This window comes from Kryptolebias marmoratus, linkage group LG14 (assembly GCF_001649575.2).
Source record: "Kryptolebias marmoratus isolate JLee-2015 linkage group LG14, ASM164957v2, whole genome shotgun sequence".
Taxonomy (NCBI): domain Eukaryota; kingdom Metazoa; phylum Chordata; class Actinopteri; order Cyprinodontiformes; family Rivulidae; genus Kryptolebias; species Kryptolebias marmoratus.
This window is the reverse complement of record NC_051443.1, coordinates 8,555,738-8,582,238: the sequence shown is the minus strand read 5'-3', so window position 1 is coordinate 8,582,238 and position 26,501 is coordinate 8,555,738. Positions and strand designations below refer to the sequence as shown.

At 37.7% G+C, this 26,501-nt stretch overlaps 1 protein-coding gene across 5 annotated transcripts in view; it reads left to right on the top strand.

Annotated features, from left to right (window-relative positions):
- Positions 1 to 446: 446 nt before the first annotated feature.
- The window catches only part of pam (peptidylglycine alpha-amidating monooxygenase), a 31,387-nt gene continuing 5,332 nt past the window's right edge, over positions 447 to 26,501 (top strand). The window contains exons 1-23 of one of the 5 annotated variants that reach the window (XM_037979377.1): positions 519 to 535; positions 2,241 to 2,358; positions 6,840 to 6,966; positions 7,610 to 7,724; positions 8,381 to 8,438; positions 8,659 to 8,746; positions 9,276 to 9,367; positions 9,723 to 9,806; positions 10,213 to 10,261; positions 10,846 to 10,913; positions 12,854 to 12,934; positions 13,023 to 13,099; positions 15,616 to 15,719; positions 17,587 to 17,783; positions 18,385 to 18,435; positions 18,902 to 19,031; positions 19,954 to 20,070; positions 20,153 to 20,225; positions 22,595 to 22,805; positions 24,389 to 24,592; positions 24,826 to 24,941; positions 25,735 to 25,831; positions 26,184 to 26,234. In XM_037979377.1, the coding sequence (XP_037835305.1) occupies positions 6,875 to 6,966; positions 7,610 to 7,724; positions 8,381 to 8,438; positions 8,659 to 8,746; positions 9,276 to 9,367; positions 9,723 to 9,806; positions 10,213 to 10,261; positions 10,846 to 10,913; positions 12,854 to 12,934; positions 13,023 to 13,099; positions 15,616 to 15,719; positions 17,587 to 17,783; positions 18,385 to 18,435; positions 18,902 to 19,031; positions 19,954 to 20,070; positions 20,153 to 20,225; positions 22,595 to 22,805; positions 24,389 to 24,592; positions 24,826 to 24,941; positions 25,735 to 25,831; positions 26,184 to 26,234 (2,155 nt within the window). In that variant the 5' untranslated portion in view covers positions 519 to 535; positions 2,241 to 2,358; positions 6,840 to 6,874. Of the gene's footprint in view, positions 536 to 1,371; positions 1,518 to 2,240; positions 2,359 to 3,991; positions 4,064 to 6,839; positions 6,967 to 7,609; positions 7,725 to 8,380; positions 8,439 to 8,658; positions 8,747 to 9,275; positions 9,368 to 9,722; positions 9,807 to 10,212; positions 10,262 to 10,845; positions 10,914 to 12,853; positions 12,935 to 13,022; positions 13,100 to 15,615; positions 15,720 to 17,586; positions 17,784 to 18,384; positions 18,436 to 18,901; positions 19,032 to 19,953; positions 20,071 to 20,152; positions 20,226 to 22,594; positions 22,806 to 24,388; positions 24,593 to 24,825; positions 24,942 to 25,734; positions 25,832 to 26,183; positions 26,235 to 26,501 lie in introns of those variants that run through there. The other 4 variants (XM_037979378.1, XM_017434029.3, XM_037979376.1 and 1 more) reach the window with 4 other exon arrangements.

The following is a 26,501-nucleotide window of genomic DNA, read 5'->3' as shown; positions in this document are numbered from 1 at the left end:
GTACCTACATTGTAATGTATCTGATTCTTTTTATTTTTATTTGTAGCTTATACTTATTTGATCCTATTTTTAATCTACTTTCCCTGCCTTGACTCAGCTGTTATCTTCTATCAGGGGCTTATTTTTCAAGCATGATCCATCCCCCTCCCCCCTCAGGAGATTAATAAAACTGGCTGCTCAAAAAGCATGTGCTGAAAAAGCATTGTTTTTTGGAGCATTTTTGAGGTTTCCTGCTCATCTGTCAAGCTTCTAATTCACTGTAGACTAAAGATGTTTTTGCACCACGTAGATAATAAATGTCTAAATTTATGATCATTTTTTTAAGGAATTTAATTCTTAAACTTAATCTCCTTGAATGGTTTTAGTGGCCTATCTTGACCCTTCCAATATGGCGGACTTGTTGACGTATTTCTGCGGCGACACGCTTTCTACTTTTCAGTTGTTTCCTCGCTGGTTGGCTTTTATTTTGAAAAGTGGAAGTGTGACGTCACCACAACGGTCATCAGCTAGAGAGGCGTACATCGGGAAACAACAGGTACCTAATTTTAAATACTAAAACGCATCTTTAATTGTTTTCTCCTTGCTTAGACGCATTTTAATGTCAGTTTCCTTTGGCCTAAGGGATTCTGGCTTATATTCAATGCACGCTTTTACACAAAAAAGCACAAATCAGAGCAAAATAGCTAAAATTAGCTTATCGAGATTTCTGTTATGGCCGTATTAACTACGTAATAAGCTAACAGCGTTGTAGCATCCCTCCATTTGTGTTTCGACATCGCAGCTCGAGTTAGTATTTTGTTACAATAGCTTCAAGTTCGTTGTGTTTTTGTTGCTTCAGGCATGCTCGTCCTTTGAAAAGCTGAAAATATTTCGTCCTGAACATGTCGGAGCGGACGAAACAAACGTCGCGTCAATCATTTTTAGAAGTCCTGTATTTAACACATCCAGACATAATTTATTTGTAATTACTGGCACTGACCTGCCGTCCTCCTGAAGGAGGTTAAACCCGAATCGTGACCACGGGGGCAGACTGGTTATACCCTGGTTGTTGAGTGTTTGTGAAATGAGTCATTGTTGTGTTATTGTGTGAAGGTGCAGAGCACGTACTCCATGTAGGAGGAAACATTGTCCTTCATGCTCTCAGAGATGGTTTGTTTGCACAGCAGCGACCCTCACCCTCCTTTTCTCTCAGTTAAACGCGTCTGACTCTGTAAAAGGCAGTGAGTCATCAATAAATAATGCAGATCATTTCAACTATCTGTAACCACTGAAAATCATCCTGTGGTTTTCAAGTTTATCGTGACTCGAAAAGGAGGAAGGGTTTGACGAGCTACACCAAAAATGCTCTTTATTTAGAGTTATCATGGGCATGAATGTCATCTTAATTTGGGGGTGTTTATTCATTTGAACCCTTCGATTTCCAGGGTAGATTGATATGTTTTTAAAAACAAGAATTGGGCGGACAAGTTTGAATTCATCACAACTTCTTTTGGGAGCAATTGGACTAAAAAGAAAAGGTATCACGAAGAACCGATTACAGCTTCCTTTTATTCTTTTGAGCTTTCATTTGTTTATTTTTTTTATTTAACCAGGTGAGATCACAAGATGTCTTTTCTCAAGGGAGCCCTGAGCCTGAAGGCAGCAGCACCAAGTTTCAGGTCAAATTCAGATAAAAGTTCAGGATAAAAAAACGACAGAAGGAACATAGATCGTAAAAGCACACGATCGCTGTTCAAACAACATAAGCCAAGTTCAAACAAACAACAAGAAACAAGTGTGGTGGAGACAGGAGGCCGTTGCGTACTTCGGCTGAGCCTCCCGGCTCTTCACCGCCATTATAAAAGCCCCGTCTGAGATCGGTTCTCGAAGCTGTAGATGCAGGTGGTTCCAGGCTGCAGGGGCAGAGAACGTAAAAACCTGTTTGCTGAGTTCTGTGCGGACCTCAGGGACAATCAGTCAGAGGAAGACCTTTGAACGCAGACTAGTTGCTGAATTTAAACGATATGTATTGACAGAGGCAAGAGGGGAGCAAACTGGGAATGGATTTATAACATTTTTTAATTAGTTTCAGCCTCTCTCTGCCAGAAAACGTTGATTAGGAAATATTTGGCAATCTGACTTTGACTGAAGCTAATATTACTTTCTGTCAGTTCTTTACTTAAATAGGTGTGGCTTTAGTTTGTCAGTCACTTTTTTTCTCTTTTTAGTTAAAAAGGACCTTTTTTTTCTGAATACCACAGGACTGCACGGACCATGTTATCATCAAGAACTAGCTGAATGAGAACCTGCATGATTTTAACAACAAGTATCTGACAAGTTTGTGCAGAGGAAGACCTGCTAAGCTGAATTAAACTCTAAGTGAGTCTCCAGCTTCAAATGGAAGCCTTTATTTGTCAATGTGAACTTCATACAGGTACTGGGTACAAAATGGTAATGTCTGAGTATGGTTTTGGAGAACGTAGTGATAGAAATTTGATATGACCTGGAACCGTCAGAGCCAGTCCTTTGCAGTCTTAAAAACTATGGAAAGGTTTGGAATTTGCTTTTTGTATTTTCCAGATCTTAAGAAGTATGAAAAAACATCTGTGTTTCCCGGCTGTGTTCCTTTTTTAAAGACATAAATTTGATGAATGACTCCAGATGTTTGCACATAGTTTTAGTTTACATTGCAAAATATCTTGTGCTTTGCAGCTTCTGTGGGCTTGGAACCATATAAACAAAGCAAAAACAGTCAGTAACGTACCCCCTTCCCATTGCTGTCTCAGGCTTGGACATATAACCCCCCCCCCTCAAAAAAAAAAAAATACTGTAGGATTTCCTTTTTTTTTAAAAATACCATTTTTGGTTGTATAGCCCAAATATAAATAAACAAATCAACGAAATAGACGGAGCTAACTGTGTTTCTGTTTCAAAGTTTCATAGTGTTGTTGTGGTACTATGACACTCAGTTGACACCAGTTTGTTCAGGCATTTAAAATTGTTGTTCTTTCGGCTGCTCTCTTCTTCGGGGCTTGCTACAGCGAGCAACATCACATGAAAGATTTGGCAATGGTTTTACACCGGATGCCCTTCCTTCCTAACAAAACCTGGGCCTGAATCTGCAGCCTCAGGATTACAAGACCGCGGCACTGACCACCGCAGCCGCTGTTCAGGCATTTAAAGGAAATGAACTTTTAAAGGAAATGTACTTTTAAAGTAAATGTTTGCACATGAAAAATTGATTGTGAAATTTGGAATTTTGAAACAGGAAAAGTGTAGGACCCTTGGAGTTTAAGTGAACGGAGCAGTCGGGTCTATCTTTTGAATTGGAAAATGTTATTAATTATGGGTTGCGTGCTGTTTATCACCCATGAAAGACGGGCGATGATGTAATTGCTTGGGCGAGTGTGTGTGTGTGTGTGTGTGTTTGACTGCTGGCAAATTATTTCATGAACCAGTGGAGTGTTTTTATTGAAACTTTCAGACAGTAAATATTTGATGTACCTCTACAGCTGATTAACATTTGGAGACAACCTGGTTCAAAATTACTCTCACAGTTAATCAAACTCAGCAAACACAAGAATGACTGCAACAAATATTGCTAACATTTGTCAGACAAGGCAACGGGCAATATGCATTGCTTCAAGGAATGCTAGTTTCATTGAGTTTAATTTTGGTTATGTGTAAACTAGTGATCCCGAGTATTACCGTATCTGAGTTCTGTAGTTGGCGGTGTTACTGAGAATGTTTTTTTCATTTTGATGAATAACAGCTACCATGATAAGCATTTTTGTTTCATCAGTGAGTGACTTGCAAGTTTGTGTTGGTTGGGTGTTGCAATGTTAATATAGTCCCCTTCCAGGGCCAGGGCGGTAACGGGTGGTGCAGAAAGGCAGAAAAGTCTGAAGTCTGCTCTCATTTTTTTCCCGTCAACTCACCACAATCCTGCAGGTGAATGTGCAGCTGTTGATGTGTTTGTGCACGTTTAGTATTACTGCCTCTGTGATGCTTTTGTGATCTTTTTTTTTGAGTGATCTGCGGTGTAGGTTTGGACGAGTGGACGATTACAGTATATCAACCACTGGCAAGTGTTGTTTCTCTTTTTCTTAGAATGTTTTTTTCTCCTACATTATCTCAGTTAGTTTCTTTTTCCTTTCAAATGTTTGGACCTGTAAAGAAATATGCATTTCAAATCAAATCCTGCTCATGCTGTAATTAGGCATGAGCAAATGACTGTTTTCACGGTATACCACAGTATTAAACATAGTTAAAAAAAACAGTTTAACAGTTTAAATGCCTTTTAAGAAGCTAACAGAGACAAAGCATTTTTTGTTTACTTTAGTTTTGTGCCCTCCTTCGGTTACATGGCGATCTCCCTCTCCTTCCTGTTGCTCCAAGCCGACATTCAGTTGTGTACGGAAGAATATAAACTTATATTCTTGTTAAAAAAGGACGTCATTGGTTGGTTGTACATTTTATTCGATGGCTCACTCAGTCAGTCACGACTTATCGACCAGAAGAGCAAATCACCCGTCTCTCTTTTCAAGGTAACACTGTTTTGGAACAAACATTTGCAACAAGCTACAAAAGTCTGGCATAGCTTGAACTTGTCTGGAGAAACTTCAAAGTGAGCTGAGTCAAGATAGTGTTAAAGAGGGTAATGTTGTCATCAAATTGGATGAGATGACAACTGACCACCTAAAATAAGAACTCCACCAAGTTCACTAAGAGAAAAAGGACTGTGTGAAAGCAGTTTTTTGAGCATAAGGACGACTACCTTTAAACTTAAGGCTGAGCTGGAGCATGCTTGGAGTGAGCTGAGCAAACTTAGGAACAGAGAGTTTGACATAATGTCAAAATCATGAATCGGATGCACCTAATGAAAAGCTGCAGCATCGAAGCAGTGTCCCAATCACACAGAGCACAAAGACTGCTTCTACATGGACAGACCCGAAAGAGCTACAATCAAAAGTAGCTGATTCAGGGTGTGTGAGCAAGCCACCCCATCCTCTAACAGCTAAAGAAAATGACTTGACACTGACTCTCTCCACAGTGACGGACCTCAAGGCAAAATTAAACTCACAGCTTTAAAAAAAGAGCTTCATCAAACCAAGGAGTCTTCTGCTTAAGCATTGTTCCATCACACAACCCCACTGCAAATAGACTTAAACAAACCTTTAGAGCTAAATGTTTTTTTCTCATCCCCTGTTGAAAAATCTAAACCATTTATAGTCATCAACCCTTTGGCAGACTCGCCACCTTAACATAGTGGAGGAGTTTGAGTACCTCCATTATCCTGGGGTCTACGTTGTCTGGGACGTCTGCCCCTGACATGGTGTCATGGCAAACTGGCCCCACAGGACGGATCAGACTAAGAGCAATTTGAAGACCTTCCTTGCAGAAGGAATCGTTCTGATTGGTCGGGCCTAAGCTCTGAACAGAACAAACATGGTGTCCTAGAAGGGAGCCATCTCTGTACTCCATTGTTCTCCTGAGCGACTTCAGTGCCCATGTGGGCAATGACGAAGTCACCTGGAGGGGGGAGGATTGGGAGGCACATCTTTTCCTGATCTGAACCCAAGCCGTGTCTTGTTATTAGATTATTGTCCTAGGCATTACAGAATTACTGTGAAGGATAAAACAAATTTTAAAAGACCTGTCTGAAAACTGACAGGTGACTGTATGAAATTTAAAAACAATACACCTTAACATCACACCTTCATCAAGTTTGTAATTCACTCAGGTTTTTAAAAAGAAAACTTGAAGACTAACATCGGCAGAAAAAAATATTACTTTACCAAACAGCCCAGGCCTCCCTTGAAAAAGAGATCTGTGATCAATAAAGGTTAATAAAATAATAAAACACTAAGTTGCTCATACTAAACAAGGGAGTTGATGTTTCTGCCAATTATCTGCAGATGCTTTTGATTTAGGACCAGTTTGAGCTTTATTGTTGATCTTTTGGATAGAATGGAAATAAACTTGTTGCTTTCATTGATAATGTAAAAATATGTCTGCTGGGTTACGGTGTACAGATTCAAATTTCTCATTTTGGTTCTATAAGTGATTGTACATTTTGTGTAATTCCTGTCTTTATACCGGTTTTAATGATCACTATGGTAAAATATTTGCAACATTTAGAATTTCTGTTTTAATTTAAATTATCACTGGGGCCAAACTTATTTCCTGCAAAAATAAAATCTCAAGGTAAATGTTTGATTGTCTGAATTGCATGCAAAGTTTGTAAGACTTTGTTGTGAGTGAGACCTCATACGGGGAATGTTGGTTTTTGAGTTTGGCTTTAGGGTTAAGGTGTGAACTGAGGTCAGGTTAGAGTAAGGCACAAACAGGTAATGGGTTAGACTACAGAAATGAGTCAGTACAATGTCCCAATCAGGATAGAATGTGCTGTTAAGAAAAATAGTAGCAGATTTCCTGTTCCCTTATTTACTGAGTGGTCATTCAACAGGAAAGCCTTGCAGTACTTTTGGTTCCACTTCCTGATCAGCAGTGACTAAAGCTTTTACAGTTCAGGCTTTTTATGCATTGAAACAATTCATGCTTTGCTTGAGCTACTAATGGAGTCTTTACATATTTCACTGCAAAGGTTGAGAGCTGCTGAACCCTGCTACAAAAAGCCATCCCAGACATTCATTTTCAATAATGAAATGTTGTTTATTATATTTGATATTTGGTGTAAAACAGAATCATAGAACCATTGTATCGTGTCTGTGGCTGGATCTTCTTGAGTTGTACTCAAGGCAAACAGAGAAAATGGGTTTGTCAGACGCCTTCTTGTCTCATCCTGGTTTTTCTGCCACACGTACGTCCTAAGAGCTTTGTTTCTGTCTCATTTGCAGCCTCGAAGCAAACTTGTGCAATACCCACAGGTGTGATGGGAGACTCTGTCTTCTTTATGGTGGTATTTGCATTCATCTGTCACAGCCACAGCCTGGAAGTACAAAACTCCCTGTACGGGTCTAAATGGTAAGTGTCATGAGGAGAACTTTATGTTTATGTCTACCCCTTCAGGCATTCTGGGTAAACTAAATATAAATATAAATCTGCTGTAAGAACTTGTAGTGCATCACTGGCAAACTAACCATTAGATTAAATGTTACGACACATCTTCCATCTCCCGGCTCATGAGCCGACTGTGGTTGGTTAAACATTCAAATTTATGACGGTCATAGTTCTGCAGAGACTTCCTTGGCATTTAGTGCTAGTTTCTTTTGTTTTAGCATAAAGTGTAAAACTTGAGTCACACTATGCCTAACACTCGTCATTGTGCAAAAGTAATGAAAGCAAATACTTTGGATGTATGTTTACAGCTAATTATAGATATTAAATGTAGATTTTTACCACAAATTTACAAAGATCTCATGTCGAACATATCCCTCCCTCAAATTGAATAACTAAAAATCATTGGTTTGGGCAAACTTTTTTCATTCAAAGTAAAAATAATGTTTTAAATGTACAATTTCATATGATTTCAAAGGTTTATTAGTTTTAGTTCTGTTTAAGTGAAGCTGGATATATGATGTGTAACTTGTTCTTTCTGCTGTTACCATCAGAGTGTCTCTCTGCAAATAAAGAAGGTTTACTTGCTATTTCTGTGTTTCTTCCTAAGGGCTCAGGAAAATGTCTTAAATCCTGACTGTGTGTCCAGAACCAGGCCGCAGACGGTCTTAAACTCTCAAAACATTACTGTGGATATTCGAATGCCCGGTGTTTTGCCGACTGAGGTGAGTTCTATTTTTTTCCCCCCTGAATTAGATAAATTTGGATAAACTGGAATGGACAATTTCCTAAGCTCATTTTGGTATGAAAGAAGTACATTAATTTGCTGAGTTTAGTAACAATTTGAAGATAAAATAGTAATGAATAATCACAGATTGGAGGTCAGCTTTTTTATGAAGTTTCTATAACCTAACTGAACTACCCAAGGTTCATTTCCCTTCAAAGTTTCTATCATTTGCATTCCCATTTAAAAAGACAGTGAAAACTTAAAAAAGGAAATAAAATAGAAATGACTATAAATTTATTTTATAATAGCTGTAGTAAGAAACATCTTACCACAGAACCCTTGTAGGATAATTTCAACTGGCAGCTTTTTAGTAGGACATATATCTGATCAAAAATGACTGATCTACTCTTTTTAAATCTCCTGAAATCTGAGTTTAAATATTTGCCATTACCAATATTGATATGGACATGTTGATAAAAAACCTGAAGCCTATTAAAAGAAAACTGAATTACATAAACAACTTTCTGTCAGTATCAGTAAAAAAACAAAAAAGAAAACAGCAAGAAGATTTGCTGTTTATGTTGCTTTTCTGCAGCTGAAGACTTTCCCTGAGTACTTATGCATGCATCATCATGGAGGTGTTTTATATTTCAGTCGGATACCTACCTTTGCATTTCTTTTCCTGTTCCAACTAGTCAAGATGCATACATTGGTGAGTAAATCTTCTGTATCATTTTTACAAGTTGTAATTTATAAACGTGTGTTGCATTAAAACAAGTCCAAGTTAAAATGTCATTTACCTCAGAGAGACATGGTGCACTTCAAAGTTCATTTCAGATAAAAAAGCTCAAATATCTGTAGAAAGTTGGATGACTCTGAGCCTTTTATTCAGAATAAATCCAATAAACACAGTGTTTTATTTTCCTTCTCAGTGGACTTTATTCCTCGTGCCAGCATGGACACAGTCCACCACATGCTGTTGTTTGGCTGCATGAACCCTGTCTCCACCAGCGGCTACTGGTAAAACCCAAACTACAATCTTAACATAAACAATAGGGTTTGTAACCTTGAAGTCCAGGGTTATATGCAGAATTAGAACCTACGTTTTGAGCAGACAAAAGGTAGTAAACCAGGGTTGATGAACAAAGACATGGGCTCTGAGTGGTGGAAATGAAGTTTATTAAAGCTGCTGAGGCGAGTGGCAGGACGGGAACAGGAGAATCAAACACTCAGCAAAGGAAAAAACAACAATATGTGCCAATTTAAGTTTTATTTCATATAGAAGGTTTTATACATATAAATGTAAAGGATCTGACAGCCATCAGCTTTAACTTGAAACATTAAAAACACTAACAAATTAAAAAAACCTCCTGGATTTGATTGTCTATAACTGGTTGTGCCTGTTTGATTTAGGAGTCCCTTGTGTGTTTTATTCCATCTGAATACTGAAGCTAGCAGCTGAAGTTAGGATAGTTTTTTCTTTTTGGCTGCCGCTGGCTGGTCATTTATAGACAGGAAGTGACATTTAATGTGTTATCTCTTTCTCAAGGGACTGTGGCAGTGTGCAAGGTACTTGTAAGGATGAGGCCTCCATCATGTATGCCTGGGCTCGGAATGCCCCACCCACAAAACTTCCCAAAGGTAAGCGTCAAATGTGTGGTTGATAATTTATTAGTTACATTCATTCACTAACTTTTATTTCTATGTAGCCATGTGACTTCATTGAGCACATTGGAAGGTTTAATTGTTTGAGTGAGTGGACGTAGACAGCTTTCTACGTTTGAATGTCTTTATGGGAAGGTAGACATGGAGTAGGTCAGAATAAAACATGCAATTACTTAATGTGGTTGTTCGGTTGATTTTTACAAATTACTAAATGCTGTGGGGTTTTTTTTTTTCATTTATTTATTTTTTTAATATTGTTTTTTTTGGTGTTTGGCTGGGTTTGTTTAAGCCATTTCTGAACAGTTTTTTTCTTCTTCTCTTTTTTAAATAGATGTTGGGTTTAGAGTTGGAAAAAATTCAGGGATGTCCCACTTTGTGCTGCAGATTCATTACGGAGACATCCGTGCTTTCAGAAGTGAGTACTGAAATTCAAAGACCAATGATGGATCCTGTAAGGTTCTTTTCAAGACTTGCTCTCAGAAATAAGACTTATTACCAATTATAAGTTCTAAAAATAGTAATTTTTTATAGCCTGACCCTTTTGTAATTCTTCAAAGTGGTCTTTTGAAGATCTTCAAAAGCCTTCTTTGAGTTTTCTGTAAATTTGTGCATAACAGCCCTAAACACCACTTATTAAGATGCTCATTTGGAGGAGGTGATGTACATCATTAAGTGCTGTCATCACTTATTTATTTTTTTGCCGTCGACACATAAAATCCTTGCAAAATTCAAACCGACTACTCTTTTATTGTTGAGTATCTTGGTCCACTCTACTTTATTTTGTATTTATGGTGTTTATTTGCAACTATGCTGTTTTACAGACCATCACAGAGATTGTTCTGGACTTTCTTTAAGAATGACAACAAAAAAGTAAGTTTTGACAGAGTGGAACTGATGTTTTTAGATGAATAATAGAACAAATCTTTGAGTATTGTGAAAAGTCCTAAACCATCAACAATTTATTCACATTTTACTGCCTTTTTTTAAAAAAAAAAAGCTAACTGAAAATATAATTTTATTTTGAAAGGGGCTGTAAATAATGATTTGCACAGTTTCTGTTTTGACACTGACTGCTTTTCCGCTTATTTTCAGGCCAGTTCTTGTACCCAACAGTTTTAGAGGAAAGCTTGTTTATTTATTCTTTTTCTGTGACCTCTTGGACACTGTATTATTATATATTTGGAAAATATATTAACCCCCCCCCCTTTTTTTTTTTTTTACTGTTTTTTATGAATTTGATGGAAAAAAAACATGATTAAGTCAGGTCTGACTTCATTACCAGATCTGAGTTTTGACTTTTGAGGTGAATTTAAATGCAGCATGTAGTGAAAAATGTGAAATGTGCTTTATTGACTACAGTTTCTTTCTGAGCAGTTAGAAGAATTTACCTTGTACACACAAATACAAGTTTTTATTTTACCACCAACCTTTGGATCTTTGTTTCTTCCTTAAAGGCAGCCATTCATTGCTGGCATATACCTGCTAATGTCCGTGGACACAGTTATACTTCCTGGAAAAAAAGGTATGATTTTTTAATTTTTTACATATATTTGTGAAGCTGAAACAGATATAGTTGTTTTGGATGTTGTCTAGCCTCTGAAGGGGTCATACATGGGAGCCTCTCAGTGGTGTGGTTTTGATTCAAAAATTGTTTTGATTGCTACAAAATTTAAATTCAAAAATGGCAGCTTTTTTAAAAACTGCATTGCATCACAAGAAATCCTTTTTACCATTTTCTCAGCTAAATTTGAGATGTTTTAAAATGTCATTACTTGGATGTCCTTGCGTCAATTTTAATGAATTTGTTTGTTGACGGAAGACGATGTGAGAAGGCCTGCGGATGTGAAGAGAGTTTTGAGAGGATTGTGAGTCTGAAGCTGTAAAAAGAAGGGGTTATGTTAAATGTGGTCAGGGTCTATGTCAGTATGAATAGAAAGAGGACATTAGATTAAGTGGTAGTGAGTGTTTCCAGGCAGGAGAGAGTGCTGATTGAAGCAAACTTCAGAAGTAATGAGGAGGTGTTTGGTTGGTATGGTGTTAAGGAGAACAAAAATGTAGAAGGACAGATGGCAGCGAATTTTGCCAAAAGCATTATAATAGTTGTGGTGAACACTTGCTTCATGAAGAGGCACATAGGACGACATATAAAGAGTGGAGGAAGGTGCACACAGGTGGACTGTATCCTGTACAGAAAGTCTAATCCGAAAGAGATGGGTCTCTGCAAGGTGGTGTCAGGAGAGAATGTAGTTTGGCAGCATCGATAGGTAGTCTGTAGGATAACTGTGGCAATCAAGAAGAGGAAACAAGTGAAGATGAAGATGAGAGGCTTTGGGTGGTAGTCAAGAGTGACCAGGTGACCAGAAAAGAACAGCAGAGATCATGAAGCAAAGTTTTTGGCGTATCCTTTGGACAAAGGAAAGGAGACAAGACTCTTGTCCTATCTACACAGTTTTTTTTCTCTGTTTATGTATTTTTTCTGCATCCACACGCTCCAACAATAATACCCATGCAATACCAGTGTTGGGCCACTAGGGCGCAAGAACGTTCATATTAACGATGTATCAAAATACAGAAAAAAACATGCTTAGTTTGGCTAAAAACTCTCCCAAAACTCGTTTTTTCCTTTGATATGATTTACAGTTTGCTCCCAGTTATTAACAATTTCAACACACAATCAAAATTTAATGGCAACATGATCAGGATGAAGCGAGACAGAAATAATAGTAAGAACTTGAACTGTTGTTTGTTTGTTTGGGTCTCTAGGGCACATGTGATCATGGGCATGCACAAAATAGGTTGCTACGTCATCGTTTTTGAACAGTTCTGTGTTTCCTGTTCACACAGACACTACACATGTGCTGGGAGCCTTGGTGTACATCAAAGAGAGAGGTAGCAAATGCAAAGGAAACAGCTTATAGTGAATTGTATGCAAGGCTGGACAGTAAAGAAGGGTAAAAGGACTTGTATCGGTTGGCTCGGCAGAGAAATTGAGCTTGAAAGGATGTGCAGCAGGTTAGAGTGATTAAGGGTAGAGATGGAAATGTGCTAACGGGTGAAAAAGAGCGCCTTGACAGGATGAAAGGAGGAGTTTGAAGAGCTGATGAATGAAGAAAATGAGACGGAGGAAAGGGGGTAATTCAGTAAGTGCAGAGTAAGGAGGAAGTGATGGCAGCTATGAAGAGGGTGAAGAGTGAAAAGGCACTTGGATATTTAGAAGAGAGGATTTTTAACACATCTGGCCCTTGTTGGCAGCATTTCATTTCAATGAATGTTTATGAATTTATTTTTCCCTTTAAGATTGTATTGTTCTTAAAGTAAAACAGGAAAAAAAAGAACACTATTTGTGTATAACACACATTGCCCCAAAGCCCACAGCTTAAATTAAATACATGAAAGAATAGTAAGAGCAGGAAAAGGGACTATAAAAGTCAGCCAACCTTAATATTCTTTCTTCGGTTTTAGTTACAAACGCGGATATTGCTTGTGATTATACTTCATATCCCATCTACCCGTTTGCCTTCAGGACCCACACACACCGCCTTGGTGAGTCACCCTAGATAGTGTATTATTTCTGACTTTATTCCATAAATAAATAACCAATGACTGACTCTTCTTCTTTTTTTTTTTACAGGTAAAGTGGTCAGTGGTTACAGGATTCGTAATGGGAAGTGGAGCCTGATTGGAAGGCAGTCCCCTCAGTTACCACAGGTAAGTAACCCCATTAGAGTCCAGATTATGCATTACACAACACAATGTGCTTGTTTCTTGCTTGTTTGTTTGTCTATATTTTTGTGTAGTTGTTCCCAACTAAAGAGAAATGCTTGAGGCAAGCCTGTCAGAGGTCACAGGGGTCACATGTTTGACACTTTATGGAGGTTCATCTTCCAGCTGGATAATGACACTAAACACGCTGAAGTACAACTCCAGTGGTTTAAGGAGGAACAGTTAAATGTCCTGAAACGACTCAGTCAAAGACCAAACCAAACTAGAATCTCACCTAAGATTTCCAGCTTGCTGTAATAAAAAGTGAAGTTTTTGTAATCAGTTTTCTAGCTGACAGCTAAAGGTTTGGGGCCAAATTAAACAGGTATTTGGAACTGCTTATATTCCATCCAGCTTGACTAAAACACCAGTTCAAGCATACAAAACACAACCCCACAGCATGTTGCTCCCACCACCATGTTGAACAGTAGGCTTGGCGTGCTTTTGGTGATCTACAGTTTTGTTCCTTCAGCAACACCAGTGCTTGATAGAAATCCCCGCAGTTCCTTCAGTTTTGCTGTAGATTTCTTAACAGGCTCCCTGATCAGTTTCCACCTTGTTTTTTCTTCAGTTTTGTGTGATGATGTTATTGTTGTTCCATAGTTTCTCCAGTCCTTGATGACTGTCTTCACTTCTAATGCTGGGGATTTATTTTGTACCTTTCAGCTGACTGATCTCTTTTAACATTGAGATCAGTTTGATGCTTTGTGAGCCCTCTGTGAACCACACCTTTTGCTGTAAGATGCAATTGAGTAAATGTAAGAAAATTTTACTATGATAGCTGAAATTTATTTCAGGTTGATCAGACTCACTTTAATTGATGGTACGTGTGTTTTCAGAAAGAGTGAAGGTAGTAATTAAATCAAAAAGTGTTTTAGTTTAAGGGTGTGGACTGTTGTGCAACCAGCTTATTGCGTCTTTTTATTGTTTATATCTTTCTGCAACAGATGTTTTTTTCATCAAGTTATACAGGATGTTGCAGTAAAGGTAGAAAAAGTTTTGAAATTACTTATTGTGGCTTAATTTTTTTATATCACAAAAACCTGGCATTTTAACGGGTGATGCAGAGTTTTCAGATCCACTGTAAAAGAGTTATTTTCTCGTTTAGCAGCAATAATTTGGACGTCTGGCAGTGTGACATCTGTGTGTATTGGGTTAGGGTTATATGCTGCAAACCAAACCAAATCATACGCAGAGATGTTTAACCTTTTGTGAACATTGTTATAGCTTTTATTTAACATTCTTACTACTGCACACATTTCCACATGGCGTTTGATTCCTGACCCCTCATCTGCATGTTGGGCTTGTCGGTCTCTCTTTTTTTCTCTAACTTCTTTTTGTCACTTACTGTAATTTCAGTAGAAACGCATTATCTTGACAAAGACACCTCTGTGTGTAACGGCAGTGTTTGATGAGTCATCCACCCATAGCTTTCAAAATATATTTTGTTTTCAACATGTGTTGCTCAAACCTTCCACAACCCTGAAGTATTTAGTGACCGCAGGATATTGCTAAATTATTATTGCTAAATGTGGGCTTACAAGTTACTAAATCATGAGGTGGACTTAGTTTTTCACAAACAGCCTTTACGAAAACTACTAAACAACAATTTATGTACAAATAATGACTACAAAAGTGCATGTGTGCATCTGAAACTTTTAAGTAGAAGCTGTCTTTACCCTTGATCAGATCAGGTCTTATTAGGCTGTATTGGTTAGATATTCTCTGCCAGGCATTAAATTCTATAATATTTTATGACAAATTTTATTTAAGATCTCTCTTAAATTCTCTTGAAAATAACCCTAAGCAATATCTCATGTGATCTGTTAGCATCAGAGTATGAGTTGTGAATGACACTCAGCTACTGTCACATCAAATTGCATCCCAATACGTGGAAAACTGACAGACTTACAGCTATTTTTGTGTTTGCTCAGTCAGATTTATTGTAGAGTTTATAAAAGTACCAACCTAAGGGAGGCAGTGGTTTGCATTTAGCCTTAGGCTTCAGTTCAGTCTCCCATTTTGCTATGATTTTTGAGAACCTCAGGTTTGGAATCACTGCTTCGATGCGTTGAAAGGAAAAAGCCAAGCTCCTAACGTTCTGCTAAGGTTCTTCACCTCCTCTGACCATAAAGCTAGACTTGATTTCTCAGATTTTTATCAACAATTTTTGTTAGTTCTTAATTTCTTGATCTGTTTACCAAGCAAAACGTAAATCGTTCTTCATCTTGAACTTTTTCATTGTTAGGAATTTGTGTTCAGAAAGTAAATGTGTTTGAAATGTGGTTTGTAATTTTATATGAATTACCAGTAAATTATGTTATGCCTGATAACCCATGTGTAGCGATATTATGAACTACAACTCATGATCTTATTTATGTATGGCTTTTCACACACTGTTGTTATCCACCTCCAAGAAGGTTTTATATTTTTGCTCAGCAGTGATCGTGTTTTGTCTCTAGGCTTTCTATCCTGCTAACAAGGAGGTGAATGTGCAGTATGGTGACACCATGGCTGCCAGATGTATGTTTACTGGTGAGGGCAGAACCTCCAAAACATACATTGGGTGAGTGTGACAAATGCTTTATTGCTTTTATTTTCTAAGTTTTTATGAATTACAATTAAAGTGTGTTGTTTAACAAAATTATTATGTGGTATTGAAAATCATGGCACTTAGTTTTAGTATTTTTCTGGTCTGGATAAGTGTGGGCAAAAGAAAACAAGAAGTCTTAAAAGACTCCATTATTTCCAGACTAATCTTTATTGCATTTTCTAAAATGAAAACCTAAAATTCTAAAAATTACTCAAAGAAACAGTATTTTACAGATTAATTGTTAATAAAAAATAGATGTAGTTATTACTATGTCCATTTTTGGTTATTCTACCACATCAAGCTTTGAGTTTAAGGTTTTTCCCATTAGTATATTTGATTTTGAGTGACTGATTGAGAACCTGTAGATGCATGCAGATTAATTTCACTCCCCTCTCACCGGAGGGTTGTTAGGGTCTTTGCTTGACTGGCTCACAAGAGAAGGTGTGAATTAGAGGGGAACGGACTGCGTATCAGCCTTAACGCTCTATTGAAGGGATGGGCAATCCTGGTCCTCGAGGGCCACCATCCTGCATGTTTTCCTTGTTTCTCTGCTCCAACACACCTGATTTAAATCAATGGGTGATTAACAGGCTTCTGCAGAACATGAAGAGGTCATTTAACCACTGAATCAGGTGTGTTGGACCAAGGAAAGAAGTAAAACTTGCAGGATAGTGGCCCTCGAGGACCAGGATTGCCCACCCCTGCTCTATTGTAAGAAAGCTAAGAATCTGAGACTTCCTCCTTTATTTAAAGTTTGTGTTTCTTGTTAGATCTAAATGCCGTCCCTCACCTCTATTTCAAACTATCTGTCACCAGCTCCTCCAGAGGTTGACACGTCTTTGCACAAGATCATACATCTTAAATTAATCCCAGAGGCGGCACCTTGCCTGATATTTGGCTGTTTAACTGCAGATTATAAACACCTTTTCAGAGGCTCAAAGCTATTAAAACTGACATCAGTGAGTCAAGCAGAAATTATTGAAAAAAGTAAAATTAACCACTGTCATGAAGTTAGCTTTCTGTAAAGTTGTGTTTACAGGAGTACATTCAACATGTGAAATATTCATTATTAAAAAAGAATTTCTCCATATTTGTTTCTACATAAAGCACAAACATGATGCAAAGCAAATAAAAGTAAAACAAAAATAGTTTTTTTTTAGTAATTTACTGCTGGAGGTGCCTGTCTTGATGCATTAATATCAAACTTAAAGGCCCTGTGTTAGCTATTTTGTCTGATTTATTTATTATTTTCATCTTGAGCCTTTGTGATACTTTTAAAAATTGTTTTTCATGTTTAAAATTTATGTGTAAAGATTCACATGCAAACACTTCTCAGAAAGAAAAAACAAAGATCTGAAATTATTAGGCAGAAAAGAAAACAAAAAATTTGAAAATGCCTGTCTGTGTGCGACAAGAGAAAATGAAATAAATCAAAGAAAGAGGCCAGGACCAAGGCCGGTACTGTTTTCTCAGGAAAATTCCTTTATGAAATACATTTGTTGATATCTGAAAAAAAGACCTAAAACATCCAGATAAACTACTATTACTTACTGCAGTTATTTTTCTTGAAACGATTAAACAACCAGTGTTTTTTTTTCCTTTTTTATATAGTTGTTGAAATTATCTGACCTTGGTCCGAAGTTCATGAAACTATGGATTAAGTTTGAAATAAAACTCTTGAGTACTAGAACAGAGTTAAATAAATCTGTAATGTCACAGATGTTTGTTTTTCAAACATAGGCATAAATGACCTATCATTTTGATCACTTATATTAGATTTTTTTATTGACAGCTTCATTTGTTTCTTTCTAATGTTCTTTCTTTCTTTGTTTTTCTGCAGGGGTACCTCGAATGATGAGATGTGCAACTTTTATATCATGTATTACATGGACAGCGAACATGCCATTCCCTTCATGAACTGCATGGAGACTGGCTCTAAAGAGCTGTTTAGACATATTCCAGCAGAGGCAAATGTTCCCATCCCTGTCAGTCCAGATCATATGAACTCCATGATGCATGGGGGACATTCCTCTGCAGGTACGAAGTCATCGTTTGTCGTGTGCTGCGTACCTCTAATTCAAACTTTATTTCTTCATTTATTGTTCTGGGTTTAGTAATATAACCTGGACCTGTATCATTTAAAGAGGAAGGCAAGTATTATCTGCACCGTAACAGTGATGAGTTCTCTGCGCAGGAGCTAAAACTCAGATAGAAAGTGTGTTGTGTTGTCAGATTCTCTTTAGCTCTCTCCCCCAGTCATGTGTAACCGATGCCAGAAACCATTAACAAAACCAACGAGGTTCTGAGGAGGTTTAGACTGTGCCATTGAATCCTGGAGCAGAGTTAGTGGCCCACGCACAGTGTGTCCAAGACACTTACTCACTGGGACTAAAGCCAGTGCTTTCATACACAACGTCCCTGGCTGCCAACAATAACCATTGATGACTTTCTTCTCAGTTCTGATTAAGTTTTACAGAATAACAACGAATCAAAGACTGAAGCATTTAATGGAACATGTTTCACTCCAAGTTGTTTTAAAATGTTAAAAACAAGTTGGATGAAAAGTTATCTTTAAACTATATATATATATATATATATATATATAACTAAAAGCTAAACTTGTTTTTCTTTTTACAAGATGAGGGACAGCTCTTGAATTCCAACAAAGAAGAGCAGGTTGTGGATCAGGGTAAGTTCAAAGACAAATGACGTGCACAAAGGTTGTGAAGTGGGTTATTTCCTGCAGTTCAAAGAGAACAATGGCCATAACAATGCACAAGTTTCAGAAATGACTGGAGTTATGTAATTTATACAAACAAATCGCTAAATCGCGTGTTTTTCTTTGTGATTACAGTCATGGGGGTAAAAAAAAGTTCATGCTCTTTCAGTTCTGGTATTTGGTCTTTTCCAGGTTGTACAATTATACAAATACAAGTACAACAAAACATACAACAGACTCCACCATGTCATTATTTATTAGTACATGTTAGGTTTCATTGAGTAAAAGAAATTAATAGCTGGGAAAAAATTGCCTCAATCTCCTTTAGCATTTATCAGACTCTGGTGATCAGACTTGAAGACCATGTTGAAAATCCCTCAGTTTAGTAATGTGTGTGTTTATGAGTGTGTTCACGTGCCTATATGTCTGTTTGTAGAGTACCATTTGGACCAAGTCTCAACATGGCCCGAGAGTTCTCTTCAGCTGGGTCAGGTGTCAGGACTTGCTCTAGACTCTGATTCTAACCTGGTCATTTTTCACCGAGGCGACCATCAATGGAGACTGGAGTAAGTTTAGTCTTAATATATTAGTTCTATATTTCAGTTTCAGTTTTCCTCATTAAAGAAAACTCATCGCAATTTGATTTAACAAAAACGCAATAAAAATCACAGTCTGAGTGATGTAAAAAGTGCTCGTTTCTCAAACTTATACACCAGTGATAGAAGGTTACAGCTTTTGAGAGATGTATGAGAACTGCAACTGAGGGCTGAATTATCTGCTGATTATAATATCTAAATATATATTTTTTAAATATGTTTTTAATTTGCTGTGTGATGTAATCCCATTTGTTCCCATTCTCCAGTGAAGATTTATGTCTTACAGAGATTTTATTTAATTTATCACCATCACAGAATCTGTTTCTTCATTACAACAGAAAATGTGTTTGGCACGGCTCTGTTGTGTTCATAATAACACAAAGTGGGCTGTCAGCAAACAGCCTATTATCACTCTCACTTCCCAGCTTGGTAAATATTTTCTCAGGAAATGAGCACACACACTCCTATATTGTGGCAGAGCTGAGGTTCTAAGAGCGTAAGGGCGTAATCTTGCTTTTCGGTGCTCAAAGATTTCCTCCTTATGACTTGAAATGTCCAAGCAGCACGTGCAGTGAGAATATTACAAACGTGTCACCTCGGTGTATTTCACGGCCCGCTCTCCCGCGCCGCCCTACACTGGTGAGAAAAACTAGTTTACTCACTTGAAAAACAAACTCATAGATAGACATGTGATGCAGACCTGCCAAATGTTGGCACACCATTGTGTTACACATAATTTGTTCACAGTTTGAAGCCACTAGCAACACACTACTTTCATCACTTCTGTAAACTAATAATAATACAAAGTAAACCATGTGGATATTAGGTACAGTGTTAATTTAGAGAAGCTTTTTCCCTCCGTTTTAACCTTGATTTGTCTGTGTGCTTTCAGTTCTTTTAACACCCAGGCTCGATACCAGCAGAGGTTGTTGGGTCCGATTCAACAGTCCACTATTTTGGTTGTGGACCCGGCCAAAGGCAGAATCCTGAAGGCTTCTGGCAGAAACATGTAAGAATGTGCTTTAGCTCTTTTGTTGTGACGAACAGTGTTACTGTGCAGGAGCATAATGAGTCTTTTTCCGCTGTTGCAGGTTTTACTTGCCTCATGGCATAACTACAGACAAGGATAATAATTACTGGGTGACTGATGTTGCTCTTCATCAGGTAAGATGCAGTTTGTTTCCTAGTCTGACAGACTTTTAGTGCTGTAGTTACTCAGTGTATTCATAATCATATTTTAAATCAATAAGTTTATTATGAGTAATCAGATAAACATGTTGAGGGCTACGCTGAAGGTTTTCACTGCTTTTTCATATTTTACTTACCGCTATCAAATAAAATGAATGTTTCAACTGTTTTTTAACACACAGCCAGGGGCATATTTTTAATAGTACTTCACTACTATCTGCTGGTGTAGAAAAGTGAATAAAAAACTTATTGTGTCTGCTTCACGACTGAAAGTGTAGGTACAGTACTTTCTGTCAAGATGCTGAATAGCTGGTAAACTCATTCAGTTTTACAATGGACATACTGAAGAGTTTTTTTTGCCTTGCTTTAGCTTGAAATAGTCTCATACTTTTAGCATTATTTGTTCTTTTTCTGAAATAGTTCTTAAACTACAAAGATTTATTATTCTTTTGTATTATTTGGCCAGAGCGTCAACAGAGGTTTAAAGGTGATTTGAAAAGCTAAGTTGTAAATGAGTTAATATTACTACCATTACTTATGTTTATATTACTTCTTATCATCATTATAATTACTCACTGTTTGGTGGTGAAGATGTGACGAGGTCACTTTATTGGTACGTTTAAATCGGGACCTTCATCAGTTCTTTTAGATATGCTCCAGTTTTGTTTTGATGTTGGAACTTGAAGAACTGACGGTCCTCTCCATCACACTCCTGGGATGTGTTTGTAGACAGTAGGTGGCGATGTTAAGAAGCTTTTATTTTGACAGGCAGACGTTTTAGGCATGAGAAAACTTGGATAATTTCTGAGGGAGATTATTCCTGCTTGTTGGTGAAAGGTCAGCAAAGAGAGGATATTTTATAACCCTAAAGTACCCCTGGTGTTACTCAGAAAAACAGTTCCAACACCTAACTGCTAAACAATTTGATGTCTTTGCTCCAAATGGAAACTACTCAGATGATATATTCAGTTCAGCATCATCATGGAGCTGACTCGAGCCAAGATTAAAGCAATGACAGTGGAGAGAAATGACTCTTTTAACAGAAACAATTAATACGCAAACTTGTTGTTGTTTTTTAGTTTATACAGAGAAGATGACAGAACACTAAGCACACAATCAAGTACAGACAGAAACATACAAATGATGTTGATTATATCGATCAGCGTAACTTATTATTTTCCAAATTAACAGATTACTCTTTGTAATTTTATAGTTTGAAGTTACTAAATAGAACCACATGATGACACTGTGGGTCCATATTAAAGTCACTGTCCAAGCTGCCCCGGGTTTCTTGACAATGTCTCAGACTGCAGTTAGATACTTGTACTTTCAGACATTTACAACATGGCAGATGAAACATTTTGCTTAGTGTAGATATTCCTCTGATTATTCTGAAAAGTTATTAATATCTTTTTGAGAAGGAAAGGCATTTGTAACAGGAGAGAGAATCCTGTCATGCTTTAAGTGTGGCTGATAGTGACGGGCAAATGAAGCCTCATGAAGCAATGAAGCTTTCCAACACTTTGCTTTGCAAAAAGGTTCATTACTCGATGCCTCATTCATGACTCACTAGTGACATCTGCTGGTGAAACTGTAACAGCTTTGTCACTCAGTTGGATCAGACTTTCAAAAATTTGTAAATGCAATATTGTCACAAAGTTTTCATCAAACTCATGTTTAGTAACAGGAGAATCAATTAAATCATATTTAATTGTCACGTTTTAATTATTAAAATGATTTGTAGCCAGTCTAATCCTTGACCATCAGTGATTGTGTTGGGTTTTCTTTTATGTCATGAACTTATTTGACAATGAAGACATGTTATACTTTAATTTATTGGGAATTGAGTGATTGTTGTGCAGACTCTGAATACTTTGAGCTTGAAACTTGCTACCTGAAAAACAGAACTTGTTTAAAATCATCTCTTCCTGGGAGTTCTGGTTTTTAATATTACAAATATGTATATCCCAGATATGAGAGGTTTTTTTCTGTTTTGTAGCGGCTCCATTTCAATCACTGCTGATGAAAACTGCTACCAAACCACCTACTACAACCCACGAAGCAACAGGGTTCATAGCGCTTTTATTTTGAAAAACAATACGCAAAATGAAGTAATGACGTGGCAGATGTGATGCGAGGCCTCGTTTGTTGTTGATCACGTGATTTTGCTCAATATGACACAAGCTCCGAAGGGGCTTCATCAGACACGCCCCCTTTTTACTCGGTACACGCCTCAAAGCCTGGCTTCTGGAAATTGGAGGGTGTGGATTTCAAAATACATACTGTACGAGCCAACAGGCAAAGTGAAGACTCCTTCATCTGATCCCAACTTTGCTCACTTTCAGGTCTTGAAGGTGAGCAGTGATGGCAGAGACAGAATCCTAGTGGAGCTGGGAGAGGCTTTCACACCTGGAAGTGACATCAACCACTTCTGCCAGCCCACGGATGTGGCTGTCGACACAGAAACCGGGAACATCTTCGTGTCTGATGGCTACTGCAATGCAAGGATGCTAAAGTTTTCTGCTGATGGCAAATATCTGTCTCAGTGGGGTGCAGGTATCTAACTCACTTTGCATACCCAGAAACCAACAAAGCCTTAAAACCCCTCAAGATAATGTGAAGGAACAGCAGAATTTGCTCTTGAACCTCTGTTTTCCCTGTCAAATTAGAAGTTTTTAATCAGTTAAAGGCATAAATTAGACATTTCAAAACAAGGTTCCACATAAAAGTTATGAATAAATAATATCTTACCCTTTATAGGTAGCTTTATGAATGGCCTTTAGTTTGAGGAAATAGTTTACAACAAAGTAGTCCGAACGTAGCTAAGACTAAGGTGGATTGTTGCCATCTTAAAAAAGAGCTCCAATCTCCAAAATTTCATAGCAGGACATTCAAAGGCTATTTTATAACCTTTTACACCAGCGGTCCCTAATCTTTTTAGCTCCACGGACCGGTTCATTATCAGACAGTATTTTCACGGACCGGCCTTTAAAGGTCTGGATAAATACAACAAAATAAAATGATACGACCAGCATGAAAACAGGGGTATTTTTAAAAACATAATAAACATAAATCCAACATGTCCTCACAGCTTTGTTAGCTGCGTCCTGGTATTGTGTTATCAACATGAATAACACTCTCTCCTCCCCCTGATGTTCTCTGGTCAATACAGCGATGTTTAAACTTTAAAATAAGATACACCACAAATATAAAGTGCACAAAGAATACAACTCACCATAACGCTGAACCAGTGGGAGCCCTGAGCCTGTTTCTCTGTAACAAGACGGTCCCATCTAGGGCTTCCAGAGACGTTTGTTTTTTACTCATTTTGCTGCTTGTGGGTTTGTTTTTAGCGGTAACGTATCACGTGAGATAAGCATTCTGACACGCATCAAGAGTGAGTCATAGACGGATGTAGAGGAGCAAATCCGGTCAGTTTTCAAAATAAATGTCGTTCAGACTCCTAAAATAAAAAAAAACTGAAATACTGTAAGTTAATTATTCTTTCTGTGCGGCTTAGCCCAGGGGTTGGGGTCCTCTGTTTTACACTGCAGTCACTTTTGCATTACACGGTTATTTTCACAGAATTCTGTTGTTATTTGCAAGTTCAAATATGTAATAATATCATGTAGCCCTTCTGGAGCATCCAGAGGTCACGTCCAGCAGGAATTTCCTAATGTCTCTGCCAAAATAACCATGTACTGCCAAATTGATGATACATATGACAATATTTGTTGCTCTAAAACCTTTCAGCAGTATTGGTGCTTTTAGATTATTATTCACTTAAGTCATTAACACTAAAAGCTTTACCTTCTGAGATTTCTCCAGATTTTGAGCCTTTTAATAACATGTGCTTTTAAGGAAATCCCCAAATGTGTTTGCTTTTTCAAATAGGGACTCATTAAATTGTGATTATTTGCTCATACAGTTGTTTAAGGCGATACAAACTTTCACACCTTTACTTTTGAAAGGCATTATTAGCATCAAAGGCATGGAGTTCATATTGAAATCTAACAATGCCTCAACAAAACAAAGCAAAAAGCTGTTGTAGTAGTGCAATAGATGTCAAAATGTCTGCCCAGTACTACTGCTGATGCAGTACAGGACAAAACTATATCGTCTTGTTTTTCTGATTAAAGGTTCGTCAGACAGGAGGCGGCGCACACCATTTCAGATCCCCCACAGCCTGGTGTTCCTTCCTGACAGGAAAGAAGTTTGTGTAGCTGACAGGGAGAATGGACGGATCCAGTGCTTCTTGGCTGAAACCGGAGAGTTTGTCAAAGAAATAAAAAAAGATGAGTTTGGAGGAAAGGTGTTTGCCATCGCCTTCACTCCTGCCGAGGGTGAGTCTGTCCAGCTGCAAACATCCCAACACGCTCCCTTATTTCTGTTTTTCCTGTCGCTCATCAGCACCTAATTCAGTGTAGCTACAACTTTTCAGGAAGTTAGTTTAGCCTGACCAGGGAGTAAAACTCGGGGTGTTTTGGCTTTAAGTTTTATTTTGATATTGTCTAAATCTAAATGCTACACAGTTATTTTTCTGTGTTTCTGAGTGTCTTCTTCTGTGCGCACATAGATGACTTGATTTACGCAGTAAACGGGGAATCACTGTATCACTCAACTCCACTCAAAGGTTTTGTGATCAGTTATTCAACCAAAAGAATTTTGGATACCTTCAGCCCGAACAAGAAGGTAAACACACTCCAGCAGACACTGTCCTACCTTTGGACTTACAAAAAAGCAGCTATAAATGCTGCTTGCCTGAGCATACACAGGCTGACATTTAGCCTTATCTTTACCTAAGCAAACCCCTAAAACCAGTGTTAGGCTTAAGTGTACTTGTTGTTGGCAGACCAAAGCACTGGTGTAGGTTTTGTGCCATCAACAGACTAAAAAGCCGATCTGTTTATCTATTCTGAGACCGCTTTTTTATTCTGAGAAAATTTGATAAAATAGCAGATTAGTTTTCATAGTTTTTTTGTTTAATAATATACCTTATATAAAGTTATTGTAGTCAAAACAGTCTGCTAGTTTTTGTTCATTGTTTTATTGTCAGTAGAAATGAAGATCATTTAGTTCTGAAGTACAAGCACAAAGCCCTTAAATCGTGTCCACTTACAGCCAAATCCAGTTCTTTCCTCCATGCTGTGCTGTACTGAGTCCTCAGCATCGTTGCCACAGCAGCTGCAGAAACTTGTTTTGTCTCAGCTGTGTGTTTGCAAGGAGCTCGGATCTGTTACCCTCCTGTATCCTGAGGTAACTGATTCTGCTACTTCAGATCAGACCCCTGCCACTCGACCTCCGGTTTGATTCATTTTTAATAATAATTATAAATCCAAGGAAGTTCATGAATTTGTGCACTAATAAACTGGATTTCTCCTAAACCATTTGACAGAATGTTTACTGAGCCCAAAACATGTTCAATGATTAATTTAGTTGTTTGTTTATTTGTTTTTGAATCGACCTGTGTTTTTGTTTTTCACAGGAGTTTAAAATGCCCCATGACATAGTTGTAACTCCAGATGGAAGCGTCTTTGTCGGGGACGTGGGAAGCAAAACAGTTTTCAAGTTTACTGCTGAGAGTAAGCTTATTTTTATTTATCCTCACACTATACTGATTCAGCTTGTTAAAAGTGCTAATGTAGTTTATAAAAAACTTGGCAATTTATTGTATTTACCTGTGTTTGTGAGAGTGTGTGTTTGTCTTTTGAGCCAACTATCTCATGAACCAATGGATGCCAGGCTTTTAATGTTCATAGAAACTAGGCTTTATTCAAACATGGAGTTTATTAATTAGTCAGTCATGTTTTTATGTTTGTAAATTATTTATCTTATCTCATACCTGTAAACTTAAAAGGCTCAAAATTAACGTTTTGCTGTAATCTGTGAACAATATTTAATTTCTATAAAAACCTTTTTTTTGAAATTGTCTAGAGTTACATCGCTCTGTCAAGAAAGCTGGAATTGAGATCCAAGAACTTTTAGGTAAGTGCTGCAGATTTTATCTTTATCACGCTAATAAATTGATTTGCTGCCTTTATTAAGTTTGATATTCAAACCAGCCATTAGGGAGCACAAGCCATCCATCCATCCATCCATCCATCCATCCATCCATCCATCCATCCATCCATCCATCCATCCATCCATCCATCCATCCATCCATCCATCCATCCATCCATCCATCCATCCATCCATCCATCCATCCATCCATCCATCCATCCATCCATCCATCCATCCATCCACTTATTTATG